This window comes from Telopea speciosissima, chromosome 5 (genome assembly GCF_018873765.1).
Source record: "Telopea speciosissima isolate NSW1024214 ecotype Mountain lineage chromosome 5, Tspe_v1, whole genome shotgun sequence".
NCBI classification, from domain to species: Eukaryota; Viridiplantae; Streptophyta; class Magnoliopsida; order Proteales; family Proteaceae; genus Telopea; species Telopea speciosissima.
Genome location: NC_057920.1, coordinates 12,510,149 through 12,536,127, shown reverse-complemented (window position 1 = coordinate 12,536,127; position 25,979 = coordinate 12,510,149). Strand labels below are relative to the sequence as shown.

Below are 25,979 nucleotides of genomic sequence, written 5' to 3'. Positions count from 1 at the left end.
GCTTCTTAACTATTCAACATTCTGCACCATACATCTATAATTTTGGACACTAATTCGGCGTGCAGTAAAATTTCTCTTGAGATACTCTTACTGCAATTTTCTATTTTTAAGTGAAGTATAATTATTCAATACTTATGGTGAGTTTTTGAGTTCATTACAAATTCATTGTAATCAATGATTAGAAAAGTTTCAATTCTGTTTTAGTTTTACCTATACAACATTTTACACCCAAACAAATGGAACTGAAGGTGTTTTGGAAATAGAAAGCTGCTTCTCATTAATTTTTTACTAACGCTATCTCCCTTTGATAGCTGCATTAGTAATTATAGGGACATGCTTATTTTATGCATGCATCCATTTTGAAAACACAAAGGGACCTGCAGAGTGTTGCTACCCTAAAAAAATGACTGAAATTGTGGCATTAATATCAATGGTTTACATACAAATATATGAATCAGACAGAATACATTTATAATGCAGAACAATACACCCAACATTCTGTTTTATCTTTTTTCTTTTTCTTAATTTTCTCTTGTGAGAGGGTGTACAGAAGAAAACAAATGATTGTAGCAGCCTCAGTCCATGGAGGGAAAATATTAATACAAATCGACACCACGTATGATACATGGCATGGATGCCACCTGTACAGAGGGTCCACCTGGAATTGCTGCCTTCATCGACCTCTGATCTTTGAAACTCTACAGCATACAGCCCATGACACTCTTCATGACACTGTAGGCCCCTCTTTGTTTAAGTAGTTCAGCTTGTTGCTGCTGCTCAATTACGCCATGCAGACGATAACTCCAATTCGACATTTTCCTCCCACCACGTCGCGCTCTGAATACCAGATAAAGGGAAAGTCAGATACATCCTCGAGACAGTATATTTTCCTTCTTATACAAGATGATCTGAAGGGGGAGGGGGCAGTAGAATACATCATAGGAGTGGAAAGTGTTTTCAAAGAAGGCAAGAAACTATCACATTAGGTGTCACTAACTCTCACACAGAAATTCCATTTATCTGTGATGCATGTAAACACTAAATCTTGTATGCCAGTATGCCTGCCAACAGAATAGCCTCCACGTGGTGTACATGCGCCTATTTTTGTAATCCAATAAAGTTGTCAGAAGAAACAATGTCAATCTAAAAGAGTACCAAATGGTTGAAATCACTCTAGTTGGTTCACTTAGTATATCCTCCATGATGAAACCAACTGCAAGTGGATTAGCCCCTTAATTTGTCAGCAACTGACAGCTAAGTAAACCATATGAAATTTGGATTTGCCCTATAAAGATGCTTCTAAAATGGGTACCGATATGCTTCCACAGCAAAGGCACAAAGATCATAGAAAATGATGCATAATATAAAGAGGAAGGCAGGCTGGTTATAATGCAGTGCTAAGCCAAACCAGTGAGATCCAGTGGGAGATCAGCTTGAGACAGAATCGCAAGGACTAAGGACTAAAACCAGATTGAAGAGAAAATGGACAACTAACCAAAAAAACATATCAAATGTTCATTTAAAAAAAAAACTTGATATGAGAAACTAGCAAACATAGGAGAAAATCGAAATCAGAATAGGGCACGTTAAGAACAAGATTCAATTCAACAACTGCTGTTCTAGTCAATAGCAACATGAAACTTGAAGAAAATAAGGGAACTGCAGATTAGTATAAATAATAGCCAAAAGTAGGAAGGAGGGATAATAGTAGAAGAGACGACAGAGGAAAAATCGCACCTGAGTAGAAAGATGAACAGAACTAGAAGAAGTAGGAGGGAAATCAGTTCATTAGGTTATGGTAAACATTACAGATCTTAGTGCACAACACCTTATAGTATCAACCGCTAGGCCCCATAAAAGACAAAATCAGAGTAAAATGCATAATTAAGAAATTATATTAGCCACTCAGATATGAAGGAGAAACCTTATAGCCTCTTCGAAGAAATTCCAGTGAACTTCCCTGTTCTTCTTGTAGACCAAGAACCCTCAACAGTTCTTCCTTTGTCTAAAAGCAAAAGGGTGTCACATAATCAATAGAAATATAAACCCAAAAGATTTAAGTATGAGGAATACAATTAGTTGGGTTAGAAAACCGTTTACTTCACCCAAAGTGAAGCGAGCAGCACTCTCAGCAATGCAAGCATAAGAACCATCAGCTTGTTTAAGCATCACCTGCCAAGGCGCTGCACCAGTATCGTGCGGAACATGGTTAAAGTAGTGGACATAGAGATGAGGGTTGAATTCAAAATCTACTTATAAGCAAATTGATAAACAATGTCAGGACTTTAATGTTTTTACATTTCTTTATAACATTTAAAGAATTTGAATAAAACCCATTCTATACATTAAAACTTAAAACTCTTTTCACACAGAAAACTTGAGATTATAGATAATTAATGTTCTCTGATCTGCAATATTAAGGTGCGTATTTCCCTCAAATGAGGAGGCTGCAAAGTCTTGATTCTGCAACTTAAGCTAATAATAAAATAGCACTAAACTTAGGGTGGGATATAACACTCAAAAATCAAAGCAACTCAATCTGGCCTGCATCATGTTTAGTCCACACTCCCCTAGGGTGTTGGAAACCCAGGGTATCCTGGTCATATTAAAAAATACTTTCACAATCACAAACTTCCCAAACAAGAAAAGAATCACTTAAGAGGGCTGTGTGACCTGTTCTTTCAACACTAAAGTCAACCAATACTTTGAATTCCTATAAGAACACTGACCATGGTTTCTCTAGACACCAATCTCACAGCTCACTTCCTAACCCCTGAAGCCTATTTAGTATGACACCTGCAAATAGTGAGTTCCATGTAGGCATGCATTGAAAACTTTTTCAAAAAATAAATAAGCTTTTGCAATAAAAAGAAAAGCCTTCTAAAATAACAGAAAAATACCAAAACACGGTCCTGCCAAGAGAGGTCTCTCTTGCCGATCCACCTACTTGTGCCGTATGGGAGGATAATGTGACAATTCCAACCTCTGGAAAGATAGGAAATGGTTTGGATTGGCCATGTGTCAAATTTCAGAATTGAATTTAATCATATTCCACCCCCATGTATTTCCATGCCCGCTCTCTGTGTAGTCCTGGATTTCAAAGATTCATTTTTCCACTTGGTCAATTCCGTTTGGCCTAAAAGTTGATATGCGAGCATCGGCACTTGAGGTCTATCTGTCCCAAAATTTGGACCCCATCCGATATGCCATCTTGCACATATTTTGGACCAGCCAGATAAGGTGGGCCAACCAGACAATCTTTTCGAGATAAAATAATTGAAACATTGATCATTACTGAGGTTTTGTGATTTATAAGAGATTGCATTAAAAGAGATTAGAAATTCATATTCTAAAAGGTACATGAAAGAATCCAATGATGAAATCCTATTGGAAAATAACCAATCACTTGGGTGAATCTTCTATTATATCCAACTTGTTAAAGGGAATGTCATCCTTTAATTGATCAAGGCACCAATGAAACCTATGAATTTTAGAGCTCATGAGTAGATGGGGATACTAGGGAAAAAAGAATGGACATAAATGAGGTTTAGAGTGTGAGAAATTCCAAAATCATCTAGTGATTGGAATCAGTACGTGTGCAACATAGCCATGATAATGGCAGTGATCACAAATAGTAAAACCATAAATTTGAGTGTCCAGGTCTAACACCTTGAACTTTTCTCGAAGGGCAAAACTTTCCATTCAATTTGTAATATACATATATCCTTGTATGCATTCAGTAGCATAAACATAATAAGCCAATGAATTTAGTGAAGAAAGTTGGCAAGCAATATAAATGCCTAAAATACAGAGAATTATAAATAAGAAGGACAATGTCAACCATTAATGGAATTGTATGTGTTTTAGAAGTTTGTCTAGGCTAATTTGATTTCCGTGCTCTCATCAGTTTACTCTGCAGTCTTCATTTTTTGAGAAGATAGTCATCTCAAAAAATTTTATGACTAGATTCCCATATGAAACTACTGCAATAAAAGAAGGCATGTAAATTCAATATCATAATTCTAAGAGGTTCCGCATTAAGTATTCCATGTCTTACCAGGGTATTGGCGAAACAACGCACCACTGTAATTTACGATATAAGGTGCAACTGCAATTGTCTTCAGTATTAAAGAAACAAAGTGATTATTCAAAGCTAGCAGAAATAACAGAGTCAAAGTTAACAAAAATACCTTTGAGTACTCTCTAATTCGAATGTAGAACACAGGAATGAACTGAGAAAGAAACCGGTAATGCAAATCCTTGGTAGGAAACCCCAAAAGACCCAAGTCAGCGCTGCAAAGTAAATTAACAAATATTTCACAAAGGGGTCAACTTTATTGACAAAAAACTAAAAAGAGAAAAGGAACAGGTCAAAAACCGATCTGATGACTGCAAACATGTAATGTAATCATACCGCAACGTGTCAAGTTCAAGATTGAAAAGAAGGGCAGGGGTAGATTTAACAAATTCATCCTGCAACATGACAGGTAAAGTAAGATTTTGTAATGCAAACACAGAATATACGGGACAGGAAACACCCCCAGTACAGGAACTACATGGTCATAGAGTTGATGCATGTACAATACATGCTCCCATCACAGAGAGGATCATTATGTTCCAACCTCTCGACATTAATCCTCTTACCACTATTGATCTATGTTATGACTCAGGGGAGAATTTAGAGATTCAAAATGTCAACCGATTAACTTGGGTTACTTAGAAAGTTGTCATATTGCTGATACAAACAACACTAAAATTCTAACTTCTTTTCATACTGCAAATGAAATGAAAATCTTTCACAGCCAAATATAAATCAAGGCTTTAGACAAAGATAAGTACAGGGCCTCTTCTCCCATTCTTGTTGATCATTGGAAAATATATATATTCTTTATACTAGATTTAAATGGAATTACAATTTTGTGACCAGGGAAATGAGACTTCTTCAAATTGATATGAAGAATGAAAACACACAGACAGATACACAGAGATTCTATTATTTGAATACTTGCACAAACAAAAAATGCAACACGCAAATGTGCAAGGATCAAAACCCGGTAAGTTTTGTTTATGTAAACATGGATAGTTTTATGTGCTGTTAAAATGGATATTTTATTACAGTTAATATGGATCATATTTTAATTTACGGTTGACATGGATCATAGGACCCACAGATAGTTTCGTTTAACATTAACATGGATTATTTTGGACAAGAAATAAAAACCATTTTGAATGTTTCCAGTCAATTTATGCTGTAAATAAGCTGTTTTCTGACACCTGGCCATGTCCACTGGTCCAACTGGGTAATCTGTAATCCCAGCTCCCAAAACAGGTGGCGCAACATTGTGATCCAATCCCTTCAAACCATTGACTACTCAACTACCTGTTAAACGCAGTAGGCTGGACTTTCAAGAAATCAATGATACTGTGAAGGTTTGGACACCTAATTCGAAACTCAACATATTTTTTACCAGTTACAGTGCTGAGCTACGACTTCCATGTTTTAATTACTTCATTTCCTATATATTAAAACACCCACCAATTAATACCCTCAAAACCAAGATTTTTGACTAGGAAGTTGGCCTATGGTTAACCTTGTGACATGCAAACACGGGCCTTTATGGGCTAGTGGATATGCCAGGTTTCAAGACAATGAAAAAACAGACCATAAAGAATGACTAAATACTGGTGGATAATACAGTAATACCTGATGTTTTTGGGGAATTGAGCTTTGTGTCAATGAGACACCAGCCCAGCTTTATTTATAATTGAATGATATGAGGTAGTGAGGTACAAGTACAATAATGCCCCTAGGGCAACACTAATAAACCCTAATAGACAATTATACTTTTGTACACATTACAACACTCCCCCTCAAATTGGTGCATAGATATCAAGTATGCCCAACTTTCTAACAATAGGGATAAAACTCTTAACACTGAGTCCCTTAGTAAAGACATCAGCTAACTGTGCATTTAACTGAACAAATGGAACACAAATAACTCTTTATTTCAGCTTCTCCTTGATAAAGTGACAATCAATCTCAACATGCTTTGTTTGATCGTGTTGGGCTGGATTATGTGCAATGTTGATTTACTGACTAGGACGTTGGCCTATGGTTAACCTTGTGACATGCAAAGAATCTATCACAATATAGGCGCATAGGCAGCTCAACTAGGACACATAGATCTTGAAGTAGACCTTGAAGCCAAAGTAGTTCACATATGCCACGAGCCATAGCCCGAAATTCAGCTTTTGCACTAGACCGAGCAACTACAGCTTGTTTCTTGCTCCGCCAAGTAATAAGGTTGCTACCAACAAAAATGCAATACTCAAAGATAGATCTTCTATCATCTGGACAGCTGGCCCAATCTGCATCAGTGAAGGCCTAAATACGCAACTGATTGTGAGAAGAGAAGAAAACACCTTTCCCAAGAGCAGATTTCAAGTATCTCAAAATTCTATATACTGCCTCCAGGTGTGATGAGTGAGGATCATGCATGTAGTGACTCACCACACTAACAGCAAAAGCTATTTCTGATCTAGTGTGGGATACATATATTAGTCTTCCAACCAACCTCTGTTAGCTGCCTTTGTCGATTGGTTCACCATCCTTGTCCTTGAGATGGGAATTAGGCTCTAAAGGTGTATCTGCTAGCTTACAACCCAACATTCCTGTATCTGACAAGAGGTCAAGAGTATACTCTGTTGAGAGAAGAAGATACCTTGAACTGAATGTGCAACTTCCATGCCAAGGAAATATCTCAACTTACCTAAGTCTTTGATCTCAAACTCTGTTCCCAGGTATGATCTGCATTACTTATAGCCAATAGACACCATGGCTTTATGAAAACGTCCAAACCATGCCCTGGGAGACTGCTTCAAACCATACAAAGCTCTTTTTAACTTACAAACATTCCCATGGGTTTTGTAGAACGCAAATCCAAGAGGGATATCTATATACACCTCCTCTTCAAGTTCACTATGGAGAAATGCATTCCTGACATCCAATTGCTGAAGATCTCATCCTAGGTTGACTGCACATGAGAGGATAACTCGAACAATATTCATTTTGGATATAGGTGCAACGGTTTCCTGATAGTCAATCTCATATGTTTGAGGAAATCCTCTAGCAACCAACCTTGCTTTATATTTGCTATTGTTCCATCTGCTTTTTGCTTAACTGCAAAAACCCACTTACAACCTACAGGTTTCTTTCCTAGAGGACGATGTACCAAGTCCCACGTGTCATTCTTCCCAAGAGTCCTCATCTCTTCATTCATTGCTTCTTTCCACCTTGAATTAGCCAATGCTTCCTACCAGGTGTTAGGAATGGAAACAAAGGACAGCGAAGAGACAAATGTATAAAAGGAGGGAGAAAGAGAATCATATGAAACCACATTAGAAATGGGATGCTGAGTGCAAGTTCTACAGGGTTTACAGACAGCAATTGATAAGTTAAGACTAGGATCACTAGCGGGACTCACCGGATAGAGTGGGATCTTTTGAAGGACTTGAATCCAGTAAAGCTGGTTGGCTAGGTGGAATGGTGGTGGTCTTGTCATCTTGCTTCTTACTTCGATTGTGGACAAAAACCTTCAAAGGAGAAACAATGGGCAGACCCCCTAGACCGTGGGCTGTGTCTGTTCTTGTCCTATCATACTCTTTTCAAGTTGCTCCCCTGAATCGTGGGCTGTCCCTGCTCCTGCCCTGTCATACCCTCTTCAAGTTCAAGTGAAGTATCTTCCACCATAGGTATATCTAGAGGAGCAATTAAGGGCACCTCTTCCCTTAGAGAAGACTCCCCCTAAAGAGGTACAATAGATGGATAATATGATGCAGATTAATGAAAAACTACATCCATGGTGATAAACAACTTCCATGAAGGTGGGTGGATAGCAATTATATCCCTTTTGATTGGCAGAATAGCCGAGGAAAATACATTGGAGTCCCCTGGGATCGAACTTGCCACGCACATGGTGATTGCGAGCGAAGACCACACAACCAAACACTCTAGGTGGCACAACAAAGGAGGAGGAGCCCAGGAGTACCTCAAGAGGGCAGCAGGACGCCAACATATGGGATGGCATCTGGTTGATAAGATAGGCGTCAAGAGAACTATATCACTCCAATACTGGAAAGGAACGGTCACGACGAACATAAGTGAACGAGCCACTTCCAAGAGATGGCGATTCTTGTGTTCAGTGACACCATTCTGTGTAGGGGTGTCAACACAACTAGTCCGGTGAAGAATCCCACGATCAAACAAATATAACTAGAAAACACCATCAATATACTATTTTGCCATTATCAGTGCAAAGAATCTTGATCTTGGTGTTAAATTTAGTCTGAACCATCTTATGGAATAAGTGAAAACATGGGAACACATCGCTCTTCTGTCGTAAAAGATAAATCCACGTGGTGCGGCTAAAACAATCAATGGAGGTAACAAACCACCGGTAACCAGAAATGGACATACACCGGGCAAGGCCCCACACATCAGAATGCATCACACCAAAAGGAATTCAAACTTCTATTATCACAAATAGGATAGATAGATCTAGTTTGCTTTGCAAAAATGCAAGCATCACAAAAGAAACTGTTTGGATTACATTGCTTAACTAAATCTGGAAAAAGCTTAGATAAAGTGTCTAGAGGCAAGTGACCCCAACGACGATGCCATCTGTGTAACTCCGATAAAGAAAAAGTAGACGAACCACGTAGAGATGCTACAGTAGTCAAAGCTGATGGAGAGCTCTCAAGCAAGTATAGACCGCCAACCATCTTACCACTACCAATTGTTTGTCTCGTTTCCAAGTTCTGAAAAAGACAGTGAGGGAAAAAACATTACTTTGCTATTTAGAACCCATGTGAGGCTACTACTAGGCAAAAGATTAGTAGAAAATTTAGGGACATGGAAAACAGATGAGAGGGATAACAATGGAGAGCATTTGATGGACCCCTTTCCTGAAACAAAGGAGAGGGAACCATCAGCAACACGGACTTTATTGCTACTTGACAATGAGAAATTTTTAAAAAATTGATTAGAAGACCCAGTCATATGATCGGTGGCACCTGAGTCGATTATCCAAGGAACAAATACGACTGAGGCACAATGGCCACCGAAAGAAATACTTGAGGGAGCAGGAGATGAGTCCAAAGGAACTGGTAGGGATGTGGCAGACACAACACTGGCAGATGGCGTTGATGAAGAGGAAGAGTCTAGCTTGGACCTCAAACGATGCAGGGTGAGTATCTCCTCCGAAGAAAGAGATGAATTTGTAGGAGCATCATCGGATGTGGAATGATGGGCAGCAACACTGTTGGGTTGACCCTACCCACAACCGCGAGAATTTGGAGGACGCCCATGTAGCTTCCAGCATTTGTCTTTGGACGAACATGGTATCAGAGGAGGGAGGTCTAGTGTTCGATTCCTGGGAAGTGCATCAAAAGAGTTTTCCTGACATTTCTTCTCCCTTGGTGCCGCATGAGCTCCACGTGCAAGGACCATGGGATCTTGGCCTGCACGTGCGGGGGAGTGTTGATGTATACATTGATGCTGCCCTTCCCTAACAGTTCAAGCTTTTAGGTGAAACGGTAGCAAACAATACCCAAAGTGTCTTTGATGCAGTGTAAGACTAGTCAAACAGATCCCTTAATGTTCCACCTGAGTTTGGTTATAGGCAGCCCAAACCAAGGCCTAGTCTGGCCATCAATTTAAGTGGAGTCCAGGCCTGTATTTAGGCCCATATGTTGGCCATAATTAAGCAAAGGTTCAGCCCAAGTTTCTGTCCAAAGATAGCCATCGAACAGAAATATTTGGAGGAGGTTTTTTACAGTTATGGTGGGCCCCAGGGACAGCTTGCGCGGAGAAGAGTTGGGTAAATATTTATTAGATGGTCCATGGGAGATAACTCAGAAAGACAGTTGTTGCCTTGCATGGGATTCTTAGAAGATCTTTCTTATCTTTGTTTCTATTTTTAGTTTTATCTTGTTTCTATTACTAAGAAGTTAGTTAGTAATGTAGTCCTAGGTAGGAGTAATCCCACTAGGAACCAGGGTAATAGGATCTCTTAACAAGGCTGGCCGGCGATTGGGACAGCTTAGGCTAATTAGGGCAGAATTAGGGTTATGGTTAGGGTTTCGACTTAGGGTTTTATTTGGTAATGATGTGCAGAATTTTATGAGTCTAATGGTATAAGTTGGATCAAATTTGGTTGAGGTTGGAATTCTAGGGTTTTGGGTAGGATGCCTTATGAAAATGGACTGTTTGTAAGACCTAGGGTTTAGGGGCAGATTTTAGGAAAGAGATTTATAGGGTATTAATGGGCAGGTCTAGGGGGTTATTTTGGTATAAAGAAGTTAGGATTTGGATGAGTTACAAAATTCTGCAATTTAGGGCAGAATTGGATTTAGGGTTTTAGGGTTCTAATGGATCTATGGATTAATGGAAGGGATGATAATAAGAGTAGATGGAGCTTAGGTCAGAGGATTAGAAGAAGAAGGTTAAATGCTGAATTAATAAACTACTTACTTGAAAGATTAAATCTTCAATGGTAGCAGCTTTGAAGAACTAGAAGAAGGACCTCCCGATCTACAAGATGCAAGGAGTCGATCGGAGTCCACCAATCCCTTCACCTTGATATTACCCACAAGGTAGCCTTGATATTACTCACAAGGTTCACTCAACAGAGCAGAGCAGCAGCTATGGCAGCAAACAAAAGCTTTTTCATTAATCAAATTCGTGTTCAATGCTGGCCTCCCTTACAAACTTATATAGAAGACTCAAAAATAGACTTAGACACTAAAAAGGAATGGCCTAACCTTATCCCTAACCTATTAGGCAACTTAAACTAACTAGGAAACTCAAATAGACTCAAAATAGAGTCCTAATGACTTAAAACAACTTAAACTACTTAAAATAAAGAAGATTCCCTGATAGCCAATAGGATATAAGAACCTCTTAGCCAATAGGATCACTTCACTTAAATTAAACCAATTGAACCAATTGGATGCAACCAATTTAAACCGGTTCAATTAAAAACACAAAATAAAAACTAAGTATTGGGCTAATCCCGTATGCAACCTATATACCCCTATTTCAGGCCCACTAAAGTGGCCTAATACATAGAAAACCCTTGGGAACAAAGGCCCAACATATATATATCCCAACCCTACACTTATTCCCAATGAAACAAGCCCTATTTGATGATGAATCTGCATCAGTTAGTTTCCAATTTGGTTGTAACAAGAGATTAGGAGTTTGTTAGAATTGGTTTCTATTTTGAGACTTATTGTAGCTAGGATCTCCATTCATGAATGGAGAATTTTCTTTGTATTTGAGTTAATATATAAATACAAGTAAAGGGGAACCTCCCCAACGATTGTGGATTTTGGAAAAGAAAGAGTTGGTTTTGTAACCACGGCTGAGAGAGTCAGTTGCTGTCTGAGACAGTTATGGTGAGAGACTGTATCCCTATTCTTTATCCCTTCTTCTTCTTCCATCTTTCTGTTATTTTTTTCCATTGTTATTCTGTCAGTCAGTCTTCCAACCAGGTAAATCGATTCAGTCTTCCAACCAGTCTTCCTCAAGTCTTAATTTTCTTCCATTGGTATTGGCGTCCTACATTTACTGCTATATTGTAATAACAATTACCTGAAGGTCTGAATTTCCTTGATCTGTTGGTTCTGTTTAAGGAGCACGCATGTATCTGACCTCTGTCCCTTGTCCCTAGAGTCCTGTGCATCAATGTTCATTTCCATTGTTATTGCAGAGTTTTCGTCAACTTTTCCAGCCTTCGATCTCAACAAGCTCCTTATTCTGGACTCAGAGTTTGACCAAAATTTGGCCTATTCAGACCTTGGATTGGGTTCAGATCTTGAGGTTTCAATCCCCTCTAAAGACCCTCCACTTGACCAGGACTTGAGAACCCTCTGATCAGTCGATCTGCAGAAATACTAATTCTCTCTTTCTTTCTATTTTGTTGCTTTTATACTTTCTAATTCTGGTTTGTGGGTTTTCTACAGATTGCCCATTGGATTATTCTCATCTTTGCAGCATCTTATTCAGCAGGACATAAACCCTACTCAACTTGATTTCCAGCCCCATCATATTGCTGGATATTAAGTTACTGATTCTGTTATATTCTGCCCTTATGTTCTGTGTGTTAGTTCACTGTGATCCTGACTTTCTGTAGCAGTGTTAGTGTTGTTCTCTTGCAGCCTAACCCCCTGCATTAGTCTTCTCACTGCATCATTCAGGGGGGTGGAAAGAGGGGGAGGGGAGGGAGAGGGAGAGAGAGAGAGAGAGAGTTCTCAGGGAGTCTTAGTACCCATTGCCAACAAAATTGTCCAAAATCTGAATTAGGTACAAAATGTAACAATCGATGCACTCCATTAGATCTCATGCAAAGGTTAAAAAAATATTCCCACTAAGTTAAATAAACAAACTCTTATTCAAGCTACTCAGGGTTTGCTTCACGTATTCTGTTCTGCAATTTAACTCTATCTAGGTTAGTATCTTCTGTTGAATCAAAAGCAATCAAATCTTTTCTCATAACTAAATGTTGCATCTTTTCCATAACAAGGAAAGAAATCCAACTCTGGCACACTAAATCAGATTAGTGACGCATTGGACTCTATATGTGTCACAAAGGGTATCTATGCCATTTAGATTTGTCAACTGAAGTAACATATACACAAGTAACAGAGTTCAAAGTAGGATTAAATATGTTCCTTAAAAGATAACACACAAGTTGACATGTCGAGATCTCATAACAATATCAAAGCATTAAACAAGGATAATAGAGTATTTTAGAGCAGACACCATACCACATACTTCTCTATCACAGAAAGTTCACGTGTGCTACAATTAATAAAGATGAACAATGATGGTGGTTTGTCAGACTCCCAGCGACCTGCATTCCCATGAAATTCCATAGAATGTCAAGAGGTACATTTTTATCATACTCTCATAAGTTGCAAAGCCTATCAGATTATCAGATGCACGCTTGTTCAAACATCCAAAGAACATTAATATGTATATTAGCAAGACAGGAGCAAGTTGCTTTACATGAAAGGTCCCTCTTCCTCATTCTGATGTAAAAGGTTGCAAAATGATTACCTTAAAGGAGTTCAGACCCGGAGGAGCTGATTCATAGTGACATTTTTTCCCCTACCAATATGAATCAATAGAACCATTGCAGGTGAAATATTCCTTTTTATAGGGGAAATGATTTCTGTACAGCTAGTTTAAACAAAGATATATGTTGAGATGTGTTACCCGATATTATAAGGGTATTTTTTATTTTTGATTTATGCTTTATTTATGTTCTTTTGAACAAGGGTAGGATTGTAATTTGGGCTGTGACACTGTTCACGTGAACAGTGCCGTGAACAGTGTTTCCCTTTGTAATTTCTTTTATTATTATTATTATATCTAGAGAGCTTGACTGATCTCATCGATCATTCAAGCCATTCACGAAATTCCTGTTTTGTTAACATGGCACCAGAGCCAAATACACTCTGATCTAGGTTTTCAAAACCCACCTCCCTCCCTTCGATTTTTTTCTCCTTCCCTCCATCAAGCTTCTTCCCTTCTTCTTTCTTCCTTTCTTTTGGTTCTTCTTCTCCCATTAGGGCAGCACTACTGAGGTGATCGTAATGATCTAGCTGCTGCCCCAATATACCTCCTTTTTTATGCCTCTTTTTTGGATCGAGTGGAGCTGAAGCACTGTCTGCGATTAGAAGATTCCGATTTTTTTTGGAGATCAGGCCTCTACATCTGTTTCGGTTGCATCTTCTATTGTGGGATCTTTATTTGATATTGTTCTCAGCCCCTATTCACTTCATCAGATTGGTTGAAGACCCTAGCCCCTTATCGATCTCTCTTCTCAGGGTTTTTTTCAAAACCCTGACATTAATCGATCTTGGGGTTGGGCTGCTGGTTCCTGCTGCATCTGATTGGCACCCTTGTTGCCTTCATTCGACATCATTCCCAGCCTACATATCTGAGATTTTTTGCTCCAATACAGCCCTTTTCTATTGGGGGTCGATTCCAGAATTTTTTTGGATATTTTATAGCTGTTTGCTGCTTCATTGAAGATTGGTTACCTGCTGCAATGACTGGTTCAGATTCTTCTTCAGCCTCTTCTGGCATTGATGGCCAGCCCCGGACTGATTTTCTTCCCCTTGCTACCGCAATCAAACTTGATGGCTCTAACTACCTGAAGTGGTCTCGGTCTACCTATTTGACAGTTGCTGGACGTGGCCTCACTGGCCATCTTCTTGGGACAACAACTAAACCAGTGGAAGAAGGTTCTCAGCTCAACAAGTGGTTATCGAATGATGCGATGGTGATGTCCTACTTGATCCATTCTATGCAAGGGGATATCTCAAGACAATTTTCTTCTACTGGACACTGCCCATACTATCTGGAATGGTGCCAAAGAGACTTATGGTCGCACGGGGAATGATGCACAGGTCAATGAGATTAGAAAGAAGGCTAATGCCACTACCCAAAAGGAGCTCTCTGTCTCCAAATACTATACTGCCCTCAAGAACATGTGGCAGCAATTGGATCATTACTCCGACTATCAACCTTCTACTGCTATTGATCTAGCTGCCTATCGCAAACACGTTGACAAAATACGTGTCTATGATTTTTTGGCTGGACTAAATATGGAGTTTGATCCTATTCGGGTGCAAGTACTTGGGCAGTCCCCTTTTCCATCCCTAGAGCAGGCCTTTGCCTTGGTTCATAATGAGGAATCTCGTTGGGCTGCTATGCTGCATTCCTCTACTGTTGATCGCTCCGCTTTGCAAGTTGCTTCCAGTACTCCTTCTCTTACCACTACTAATGGTGGTACTGCTGTCCCTAAAGGTCCTGTCAAGTGTGAACACTGCAACAGGCTCTATCATACTAAGGCTCAATGCTGGAAGCTCCATGGGAAGCCTGCTGATTTTGAGGAAAAGAAAGCCCGTGGGAAGTTTAAGCCCAAGGCTCATATGGCTGATTCTCCTCCTACTACTGTTGCTGCTGTTGCCCCTTCATCTGACATTGGGCTTACTCAGGATGAGCTCCTAGCTTTCCGTTGCATGCTACAGGCCTCTTCCGCTGCCTCCACTACGGCATCTACACCTGCTGCCCCTCCTGGTTCTAATTTTGCCTCGGTACTCCGATCGATGAGTCTGTGTGCATCAATTGTATCCAGCCCTTGTATTATAGATTCCGGTGCAGCTGACCACATGGCTGGCTCCTCCCATGTATTTCATCTTTATTCTCCATCTTCTGGCAAAGACAGTGTTCGAGTAGCTAATGGTTCCCTTTCTCCTATTAATGGGAAGGGTTCCATACGCTGCTCACCTACCCTTTCATTAAAATCTATTTTGCATGTTCCGTCTTTTTCTACCAACCTTCTCTCCATTAGTAGTCTAACTAGAGATCTGAACTGCAAACTGACTTTTTTCCCTTCTCATTGTGTCATACAGGATCTGGAGACGGGGTGCACGATTGGGGGTGGTAAGATGCAGGGTGGTCTCTACTTACTTGACCCGGGTCAGCCTTCTACTTTGCATTCGGCTTCCTCTGTAGCTCATCATTTACAGTCCACCTCATCCCTTGACCTTCTTCTCTGGCACTGCCAACTTGGTCATCCATCCCTTAGTGCTTTGTCTCTTTTGTTTCCGAGCTTGATTAAGCATTGTAATAGGAATGAGTTTTTATGTGAGGCTTGTGTTTTGGCCAAACAGACTCGTTTTAGTTATTCTTCATTAAATAAAAGAAGTGAGTTTCCTTTTGCTTTGGTTCATTCTGATGTGTGGGGCCCTGCCCGTTGTACTTCCCTTTCTGGTCATCGATGGTTTGTCTCGTTTATTGATTGTTATACTCGTGCCACTTGGGTGTACATGATGAGACATAAAAGTGAGGTCTTCCGCTGTTTTCAGTTATTTCATCGTATGATTCAAACCCAATTCAATGCCACCTTGCGCATTTTACGCAGTGATAATGGCAGAGAGTACATGGAGGGTCAGTTCCAACTTTATTTGGTTGCACATGGTATTGTCCATCAGACCAGCTGTGTTGACACACCTGCCCAGAATGGGGTTGCTGAAAGGAAAAATAGACATCTCCTTGAGGTAGCCCGGGCTATTATGCTTGCACGGCAGGTTCCTTCTCACTACTGGGGTGATGCCATTCTTACCGCTGCTTATCTCATCAACCATGTGCCTACCCGTGTCCTTGATGGTCGTTCCCCCGTTGATCGCCTCCAGGGTTCCTCCTCCTTTGTGGTTCCCCCCAAAGTTTTTGGTTGTGTTTGCTATGTCCGCAATCATCATCCTCATGGGAAATTTGATCCACGGAGCATTCGGTGTATTTTTCTGGGCTATTCTGCGAGACCCAAAAAGGATACAAGTGTCACCATTCACCTTCTCGTCGTACTTTTGTCTCCATTGATATTGTCTTCCATGAGTCCTTGTTATATTATTCCCAGACACCTCTTCAGGGGGAGCAGGATCAGGGTTTTGAAGATGTGTCTGCTATTCTTCCGGCTTCTATTCAGGGGGAGCCCTTTGTAACTTCAGCTCCTATAGTGGCTCCTATTCAGGGGGAGCGTAGACCAGTCAGTCAAATCCCTGTTGATAAGGTATATACCCGGGAGAGCACAGGACAAGTTGAGACTACCACCACCACCATACCACCTCCACAATCGTTTGCACTTGATCCAGATCCAGACCCTACTACATCATCTGGTAAGGATCCTTCCCTTGACTTACCTATCGCTGTTCGTAAAGGCGTTAGGTCATGCACCCAACACCCCATCTCCAATGTTGTTTCCTATGATGCTTTATCTCCTTCCTATCGTGCATTTGTTTCTTCTCTTTCCTCTGTTTCTATTCCTCAGAAATGGCAGGAGGCGATTGCAAATCCAAAGTGGAAAGCAGCCATGATGGAAGAAATGACGGCCTTACTTAAAAATGAGACATGGGAGCTAGTTGTTCTTCTTTCGGGTAAGAAACCAATTGGGTGCAAATGCGTATTTGTTGTCAAGCAGAAGCCAAATGGAACAATGGATAGATATAAAGCCAGGCTTGTGGCCAGAGGCTTCACTCAGACTTATGGGATCGACTACCAGGAGACATTTGCCCCTGTTGCGAAGTTGAACACTGTCCGAGTCTTACTGTCTTGTGCTGTCAACTTTGGCTGGGACCTACAGCAGTTGGATGTAAAAAATGCATTTCTTCATGGGGAGTTGGAAGAGGAGGTTTATATGGATGTTCCTCCGGGTTTTTCCTCTGACAAGACCTATGGGAAAGTTTGTAGGCTCAAAAGGGCACTCTATGGGTTGAAGCAATCTCCACGGGCATGGTTTGGTAGGTTTCATAAAGCCATAGTCTCCTGTGGATACAAACAAAGTCATGCTGATCGCACTCTGTTCATCAAGCGAAGGGGAGAAAAGGTCACTCTTCTCATAGTTTATGTTGATGACATAGTTGTGACTGGTAATGATACAGTTGAAGTTTCTCACGTGAAAGCTTTCTTGGGATGGGAATTTGACATAAAAGATCTAGGACAGCTAAGATATTTTCTTGGGATTGAAGTTGCCCGTTCTCCAAAGGCATCTTTATCTCCCAGAGAAAGTATGTTCTAGATTTACTATCAGAGACTGGTTTGCTTGGTTGTCATCCTTGTGACACTCCCTTGGAAGCTACTACCCGTCTGCAAGAGAAGGATGGTGAACCTGTTGATAAGGGCAGATATCAACGATTGGTGGGCAAGCTGATTTATCTCTCCCACACTAGACCAGATATTGCCATTGCTGTGAGTCTTGTGAGCCAGTTCATGCATGATCCTTATTCCACTCACATGGCTGTTGTTCTTCGTATTCTCCATTACTTGAAGTCAGCTCCAGGAAAGGGGATCCTTTTGTCTCCTCATGACCATCTTCGCATTGAGGCTTACACAGATGCTGACTGGGGTGGTAATCCTGACAGGAAATCTACCTCCGGCTATTGTACTTTTGTTGGAGGAAATTTAGTCACATGGCGGAGTAAACAGCAAAATGTTGTGGCAAGATCTAGTGTTGAAGCTGAATTCCGTGCTATGGCCCAGGGCATATGTGAGTTACTGTGGCTTCAGAGTTTACTCCTTGATATCCGTGGTTCTGTTTATCTTCCAATGATGTTGTCTTCGTGACAACAAAGCAAAGAATTAGCATTGCCCACAATCCGTACAGCATGACCGTACCAAACATGTGGAGATTGCAGCACTTCATCAAGGAGAAGTTAGAGAGTGGGCAGATTTGTATTCCTTTTGTGAAGTCAGAAGATCAACTGGCTGATGTCTTCACCAAAGGGTTGAGTGGGAAGTTGTTTTATCCTAGTCTAGTCAAGTTGGGCATGTGTGATATCTATGCCCCAACTTGAGGGGGAGTGTTGAGATGTGTTACCCGATATTATAAGGGTATTTTTGGTTTTTTATTTATGTTCTCTTGAACAAGAGTAGGATTGTAATTTGGGCCGTGACACTGTTCACATGAACAGTATCGTGAATAGTGTCATGAACAGTGTTTCCCTTTGTAATCTCTTTTATTATTATTATTATAAATAGAGAGCTTGACTGATCTCATCGATCATTTAAGCCATTCACAAAATTCCTATTTTGTTAACAATATATATAGAGGGAAAATTGCCTCTACTTGGCCTTGTTTTGGAAGGGATTCTTAGATGGCACACCCTTGTGAGCTACCTGGGCAGATGATGTGGCAATTATGACTGTTGGATAGAGAGTACAAGGTCCAGATTAGTCACGTGTTAAATTCTAGAGCCTAGTTCAATCAAATACCCTCCCGTCTACTGCTATGCATCCTGTGTATGTCTGTGCATGCCTATGGTACTCTAACCAACACTATGCACTCTCCAGTGGTCCTGATTTTCAAAGCTTTATTTTGTCACTTGGCAAAACTCCGATTGGACTGAAACTTGACATGTGAGCAGGGTACCTATGGGTTTACCTGTCCCATTTGATATGCCATATGGCAGATTTTTAGGGCCATTACAGTGTTGAAATAAAAACTCATAAAGAACTAGAGGATTGGCCCTCCTTGCACTTACACCACACATTTAAAGAATTTATTATTTGGTTTGAATACTTTCAAACAATTTGTTTCCCTATATTTTACTCCTTTTTTTTTGGATGGGGCTTGTTAAACTTATAATCATTGCCAGAAGAAAGACATAACAAAAAAAGTAATCGGAAGGTAAGAGCTGTTGTTTGACCTTCACAATTTGACCTAAGTTTTCCACACTAAAACTTCACAGACTCAATAGAAAAGCTAATCAATCACTTACCAACATGACCAAGATCTTATAATCTGGGCATGATTAGAGTACGTGAACAGATCTTTGATGGACTACATATTTTTAGGATGCTTTTGAGTCCCTTTTTTTTAAGAATCCTCTTTATCCCTCTGATTCCAAATAATCTGCAAAAGAGTTCAGAACTTTAGATAGTATTAGGAATTTAGGATTACTTCTGAAAGCTTCATTCATCTTCTACTGAAGTTGCCCGAGTTCAATTACTCTAAATTATCAGGTTGGAGTAGTAAAACCCATATAAATATTCTAAACTTTCTTTTTCATTTTCTTTTCAGTGATTTAATTTTCTGTTTTGTTACTAGTAATTTTAGGGGTGGGAGGAGGATGAGTCATGTCGTGCTAAAAGTCAAGTGTAACAAATGATTACCCAACCTGTATACAGATGCAAACGACATGCAAAAGGAACCCCTAATCCAAACATGATGAGTTAAATAAATGTGTCACGTTCGAGTTACCATGACACCAACTCAAAATCACAAACATGAAATGATAAAACGGAGGGGAAAACATCCCAATAAAAGGAAACATACAGGAAATAATAAATTAGAAGTAAGGGTGTCAAAACCAAACCGAAACGAGCCGAATTAACCGAACCGAATAAATTCGGTCCAATTTCGGTTTTAGAATAGTGAAATTAAATTCGGTTCAGTTCGGTTTCGGATCCACCTCAAAAAAACTGTCGGTTAGAACCGAAACCAAACCGAATAGCTCACCTAATTAAATCAAATGTTGGGGCCGTTCAAATTTCTCGTTAAATCAAAACGTCTAAGGGTCCAAAACTTCTACCACGACCCAGTCCATGAGAATTCCTTGGTAAAATGGAACTTTATTAAGGAACAATTTTAAAAAAAAAATAAATGAAGTATAACTGTACAAGTTAAAAAGAGTATTAGAGTTCCCAAAATCCCAAGTTTTAAAATTCTTAACTGTCAAAGCTTGTACATGATTCCTCTTTTTGAATTGGATTTTCACAAAGTAGGAGAGAGAGAGAGAGAGAAGATTTAAGGAAATTCTGAATCGTGATGTGGTGGGACCCATGACATTAAATACACAAGACATGAATAACGGAGATTACAACAGAGTGGGTGGGGACTTTGAGGGCGAACACAACACCCATATAACGGTAATATAAAGCAAGCTAGAGGAACTGAATACAAACCGAATTGGAACCGAAACCGATCGGTTCAGTTTAGGTACAAGGATTTAGAACCGAGCTGGTTCTCATTTCGGTTCATAGCAGCAACCTCTTGAACCTAATAACCGAAACTGAACTGAATAACTGAAACCGAGCCGATTTACACCCTTAATTAGAAGTGTCAATTTAGGGTACCACAGTTCAACACAAAAATAACTTATTTGCTTAGCATCCACTGTGCTTAAACCAAAAGTATCCCAAATTATGGTTTTAACAGATTAAGTTCGTGTCGATTAATGGGTCCTATGAATCTTGCCATAGCACGGACACCCCAATACATATAGGCTCCTTAAATTCTATTTTTCTAATGAAGCATCATGAGGGAGCTGAGTGGGTTCAGAAGCATGGCTTTCAACACCCTTCTAATGAAATCATTGAATGATATCATGATGAAAAAAAATCTATTCACAGCTTCAATCCTTCAGAGCCTACAGATCTGCCTGCTCTAATGTTCTATCAATGTAAATCAACACAATCTCCACAGGAACACATTCTATGCAGATATCATAACAGAAAGAAGAATTTTAGCAAAATTACAGCCGGAAATTCTTGAAATGTGACTATCAAGATCCCTTTTGAATGAACCACATACACTATGAACGCTCATAAAAGTGTACAGCAATGAGGAACATAAACCGCCACAATTTTACATATATATATGCACCTAATTGTTTCTCCTTGATGTTCCTAAGCACATGCTTTGCTTCCTGTAGGTAGGAAATTACTCTAGTGAATGAAAAGATAAATACTTCAGCTGTTGATCCAAGAGAATATCAACGAAAATTCTCTCGACTCATGAATTGACGAGGCCAATGAAGAATACTTGCAGCAATATGGTTTGACCAAATTTTGCTAACATGAATAAAATTGGAATTGATATTTCAATCCTTTTAAACAAATGAGTGATGCAAGGCCAGTTAATGAAAAATACAAGAACAATTTATGTTGGATATTTCACAAGAGGACACAAAATTTGAGTATCATGAAAAGGCCAAAACATTACAGCATTTGAATTAGCAGGAACCAACCTTCATTATCGTCTTCAAAATCAAAGTCTAAGGTGCTTCTGATAGATTTGAAGAATGAGGAAACAGGCCCACTGGGGATATCGTCCAAGGAACCTATGGTTACACCATCAATCTGAAAAAAAGAGCAAGGTATTTTCATAAAAATAAGGATGGCTATTTAAAGCAGTGGGTGGCGAGGTTGGATGCAAACCAGACTTGCATTCACCAAATGTCTGAACTACATGTGCCTCCCCCAAGTACATCAGCAAAACAGAAAATAAATTATGTGTATGAATTATGACCATACTGTGTCGAAAGCTGTTTGGAAGAGCTGAGTAGCCCTGCGCTTTTCTGGCTTGTCTGGAAACACCTGAATTTTAAGAGTTAGTTCTTATCTTCTGTAGTATACATATAAAGTTCACGACAATATGAATCCCAACTTACAATGCAAGATCTGGTGCCTTTCTTTTCTTGGAGCTTCCTGACAACAGCTAAGGCTAATTGGATATTGGCATCATTGAACTCATCTGAAGATCCCTTCAACATATTCAGGATTTGATAGATTATCAACAGAAGGCATCCAGCAAAGAATAAACTTATGGAAATGTTAAGAAGACAATGCACTATGTCCCACCAAAAAACCTTCTTGGAGGGGATTCATTTGGAGATGGGAATCACAGACTCTGGTTTCTCCTTTTAGAAGAATATTTACAGATTTGGCAGCTCTAAGGAGCCAACCATGGCTGATTATATTGAGGAACCACAGGTCATTAGTTTGGCAACTGATTCTGTCAAGGACCAATGGATAGGTCTGAGCAGTCCTAATGACTGGGAGCTCCCAGGAACTAATAACAAATGATGAAGGCAAGATTTATTTTGGCGAACAAAAGGAGGTTGTACTTGGGGCTACAGCTGCTATCCTGAAACTCCATAGAGAAACGTATGATTTCTATGAACCAAGGTGGTGCTAAAAGGGTTTCTTTAGGCTTAAGAATCGGGAGTCAAATATGATAAGGGATCACACTTAAGATGGAAAACCAGAGGAAAGAATGCTGGTTGATTAGATTTAACTAGAATTGTGACTAGCTTTTCTGATCGGTTAGGAAGGCGATGGATGGAAAGGAACTTACTAGAGTGGACAGAGAAGAAGAAAAGAAATAATAAGGATACGATAAGAGATGGATGACAATGGAAATACTACAATTCAACTCAACTCAACTCAAGCCTTATCCCAACTAAATGGGTCAGCTACATGGATCCTTTTCCTTCAATCACCTCTATTCAAAGCTATACTAGTTACTAGTCCTAAACTATGGAAAAAGAGAGAAAAAACTTAACATCTCTTCTAAATAGTAGACAGAGGAAAGAGAAGATTGAGCAGGATCTTTTTCTTTTAATGCCAATTGACATCGGACAAGCCTAGTTTTTCTGAAGCTCCTGGGGTGTCCAGTACAGCACTGCAGCCTACAATCATGTGCAGAAGCTCTGTAAGAAGTTTCTCCAGTGTTATGCCACATCATGCAGGATTCCTCTGTATTTTCATAGTTTCCACTTGTTTTTTTTATGTATGGACCCAGAACCTTCATTGTCTTAGTTCTTAAAAAGTTCATGTCAATGTAGCAGTAGAACTCAATACTTGTTTCCCCTTATAATAAAAAATCTGTTTTGACCAAGAGCCCAAGTTGGGAAAGTTAGCAAAATCAATCAAATTTACATTTAAGCATTGTTGGTGCAATCCCGGGTTCAAACAACCTTGTGTGGGTCACTTATGGGCCCACCCAAGTATTAAATAAATTATGTAAATAAATTGAAGTTTGCAAAGAGGACTGGCAATCTGGTAAATAATCAGAAATTTTAAGGTGCCATGTGATAGTTAAGAGGATATAAAAGGGATTATATTTAATTATTTATTGACTGAGGGCAAACTTGAAAGCCAAACAAAAATAAGTATAAGAGGGACTAAAGTTAGAAGGGAAGGGCAAAAGGGAAAATAAGCTCTAAAAGATAACATCTAGAATGGGGAAGGAGATTGTCTTTTGCCTCCAGCTGAAACAGGAAGACGGAAGACAGTGGCAATATGAAGGAGAGAACACCGTTAGAACTTTGATGATTCTGCAACTTTGGGACCAGATTCTCAACCCCAAGCCCTGTTGATTCCAAGTGGTAGTCACATGAAACAGCGACTAAACTCAAAGAAAAGTTCCAGAAGTTGCAGGTGGCCTGTTGATTCATCTTGTTCTGGATGACCAGACTGGCCAAGCTGGTTCAACCATGACTCTGCATCAATTGTAAACTTAAAAAATACATTCCTGATGGAGATTTTTTGTGGGTGGTGATTTCAATAGAAGCTTGGTATTTACAAGGAGCACTACGTCATTATTAGTTATTAAATAGAAGCTAACATTCTATAGAATTTTTCTTCTCATACAACAAATATTTCTACATTTCACTTCTGTACTTCACTGTTTTCTCATTGCCTCTCCAACAAGCCTATTCTTCTTCTCTAATTTAATATTAATTTAATCTTAATTCAATCTTTAAACTAGCATAGAAACCCCATGTTCCAACCCAAACCTGGGTTTTTTTTCCTTTGGGTGTGTGTGTATGTGTGTGTGGGGGGGGGGGGTGCAATACCAAGCTATTTTGGGGTAGAAGCGGGATCATCCCTGGAATTGATCCGATCCAAATAAACCTGGGTTTTCAAATACCTTGGCTGGGAGATTTTGCACCAGACCACCCAAACACCTTGGGGCTAAATATACCCCATCCTCACTCCCTACTTTCATATTCTGCAGCCTGTATTGGTCATATGATCAAGTAAAACCTACTAAGCCTCAACTTAACCAATAGTTCTTACTGATTTATATAACCTGCAGAGATATATCACCTACTATGCCTTCTTTTAACTATACAAACAACCTTTCCTCTCTAAACCTCAAACCCATATTCCCCACACTATAACCATCATCCCGCACCCCTCTTTGAAAATATCCTTTATCTCCATAGTTCCAGTTTTCCTTTGCAGGACTTTCAGACCAGAAAGACCAGATACACCACGTGCTTTGAATTACCCAATGAGTTTTTTCCCTCGTTTATTCCACATCTGAATTTTAGGGACAATTCCCACCATTCTCTCAGAAAATGAGTAACAAATAATCCAGAAGTATAACAAACTTATGAGAGTGGCTAATTGAAGGTTGTGAAAGGATTTTACAAATATTTGCATATAAGACAGTTAAAAATACTCAATCTAGCTTTTTTTGAGGTGTGTGTGAGAGAGAGAACCAAAAAGACAAATTCGTGGGAAAATTGAAGTACCTTGTAAGAAGAGAAGTTGCTCGGCAAGGGTCTGATGGCACCACCGAAAGCAAGCATAGAAAAAATAAGTGAGTGCCAAAAGATAAAAAGGAAACCAACTCAAATTTAAATGTTGAGACAGATAATCAGAAAAACAAAATTGATACGGACTAATGCCGTGTATTTTCAATCGGGAATAGGAAGGCTTACGGGAAATCAATCTCCAAACGGGTCTTCCCGTCTTCGAGAGCATAAATGAGAGAGTCGGTAGCATCAGAGACAAGTACTTCATAGGATTTGGGCTTGTAAACTGCAACTCCGGCAGTAGGATTGACACTTGGAGCTTCTCCGTTGCTGCTTCGAACCTCATTGCTGCGAAACCTTGAGTAAACTCGGAAAGAAGAGAACTTAATAGGCGGAGAACCAGATAAAATAGAAGATGAGAGAGGAAGAGGAGCTTGAAACGAACAAAACCGAGGGAAAGGAGAATAGGTAGAGCGAGGGTTCCATGATGCGAAGGCCATGGACATGGCCATTTCAGACACTGCTACCTCTCTTGAGTCTCGAGTCTAGGCGGAATGAACTGGGTCGGAACGAAAGGTTAGCAGATAAGGATAGTACTTGAAGTGATAATTTTCCGCAAGGATAGATACCCTTAGGCCCTAATGAGAATATCGGGTCCCACATTCTCGTAGACAAAGAACTAAACTCTACAAGGGAATATCTACAAATGCACGACAGAAAATGGTTATGATCATGGATTGAGCTCCTCTCCAGGGAGCCCAGCATGCCAGGGAGCATCCACAGTTGGGTTGGATGCGCACATCCCTGAGCGTGTGCTCAAATATGTAAGGCACAGCCAATCCTTGGATGCCCGCTGAGCGCTGAACTCCTTGGATAGGTGCCAGATCCTATGATCATCTGATCATTGTGATCTTCCATAGATATCTCCTACGTAGAGAGAATTGTTGACGTTTCAACTCCTTGATGGGTCCCACACGAAGGTCTTGGCGGGGATCGGATGATTTGTGAAATAAGCTATAGTTTCTCAACTTCAGAAAGAATCATTGTTGAAAATCTTTACTCCATAGTAGATTTTTTCGTTA

At 39.9% G+C, this 25,979-nt stretch overlaps 1 protein-coding gene across 2 annotated transcripts; it reads right to left on the bottom strand.

Annotated features, from left to right (window-relative positions):
* Window positions 1–532: 532 nt before the first annotated feature.
* On the bottom strand, window positions 533–25,424 carry LOC122662194 (protein LPA3). Of its 2 annotated transcripts, XM_043857768.1 has the most exons (12): window positions 25,084–25,424; window positions 24,895–24,925; window positions 22,021–22,113; window positions 21,884–21,946; window positions 21,598–21,709; window positions 12,829–12,914; window positions 4,415–4,473; window positions 4,191–4,293; window positions 4,058–4,118; window positions 2,101–2,183; window positions 1,925–2,005; window positions 533–837 (listed from the first exon to the last, which is right to left on the bottom strand). In XM_043857768.1, exons 1-12 carry the CDS (start codon window positions 25,407–25,409, stop codon window positions 778–780), a joined length of 1,158 nt encoding a protein of 385 aa, XP_043713703.1. In that variant the 5' UTR covers window positions 25,410–25,424; the 3' UTR covers window positions 533–777. The 2 variants fall into 2 exon arrangements, with proteins under 2 accessions (XP_043713703.1, XP_043713704.1); XM_043857769.1 differs by lacking the exons at window positions 21,884–21,946; window positions 22,021–22,113.
* Window positions 25,425–25,979: the final 555 nt, after the last annotated feature.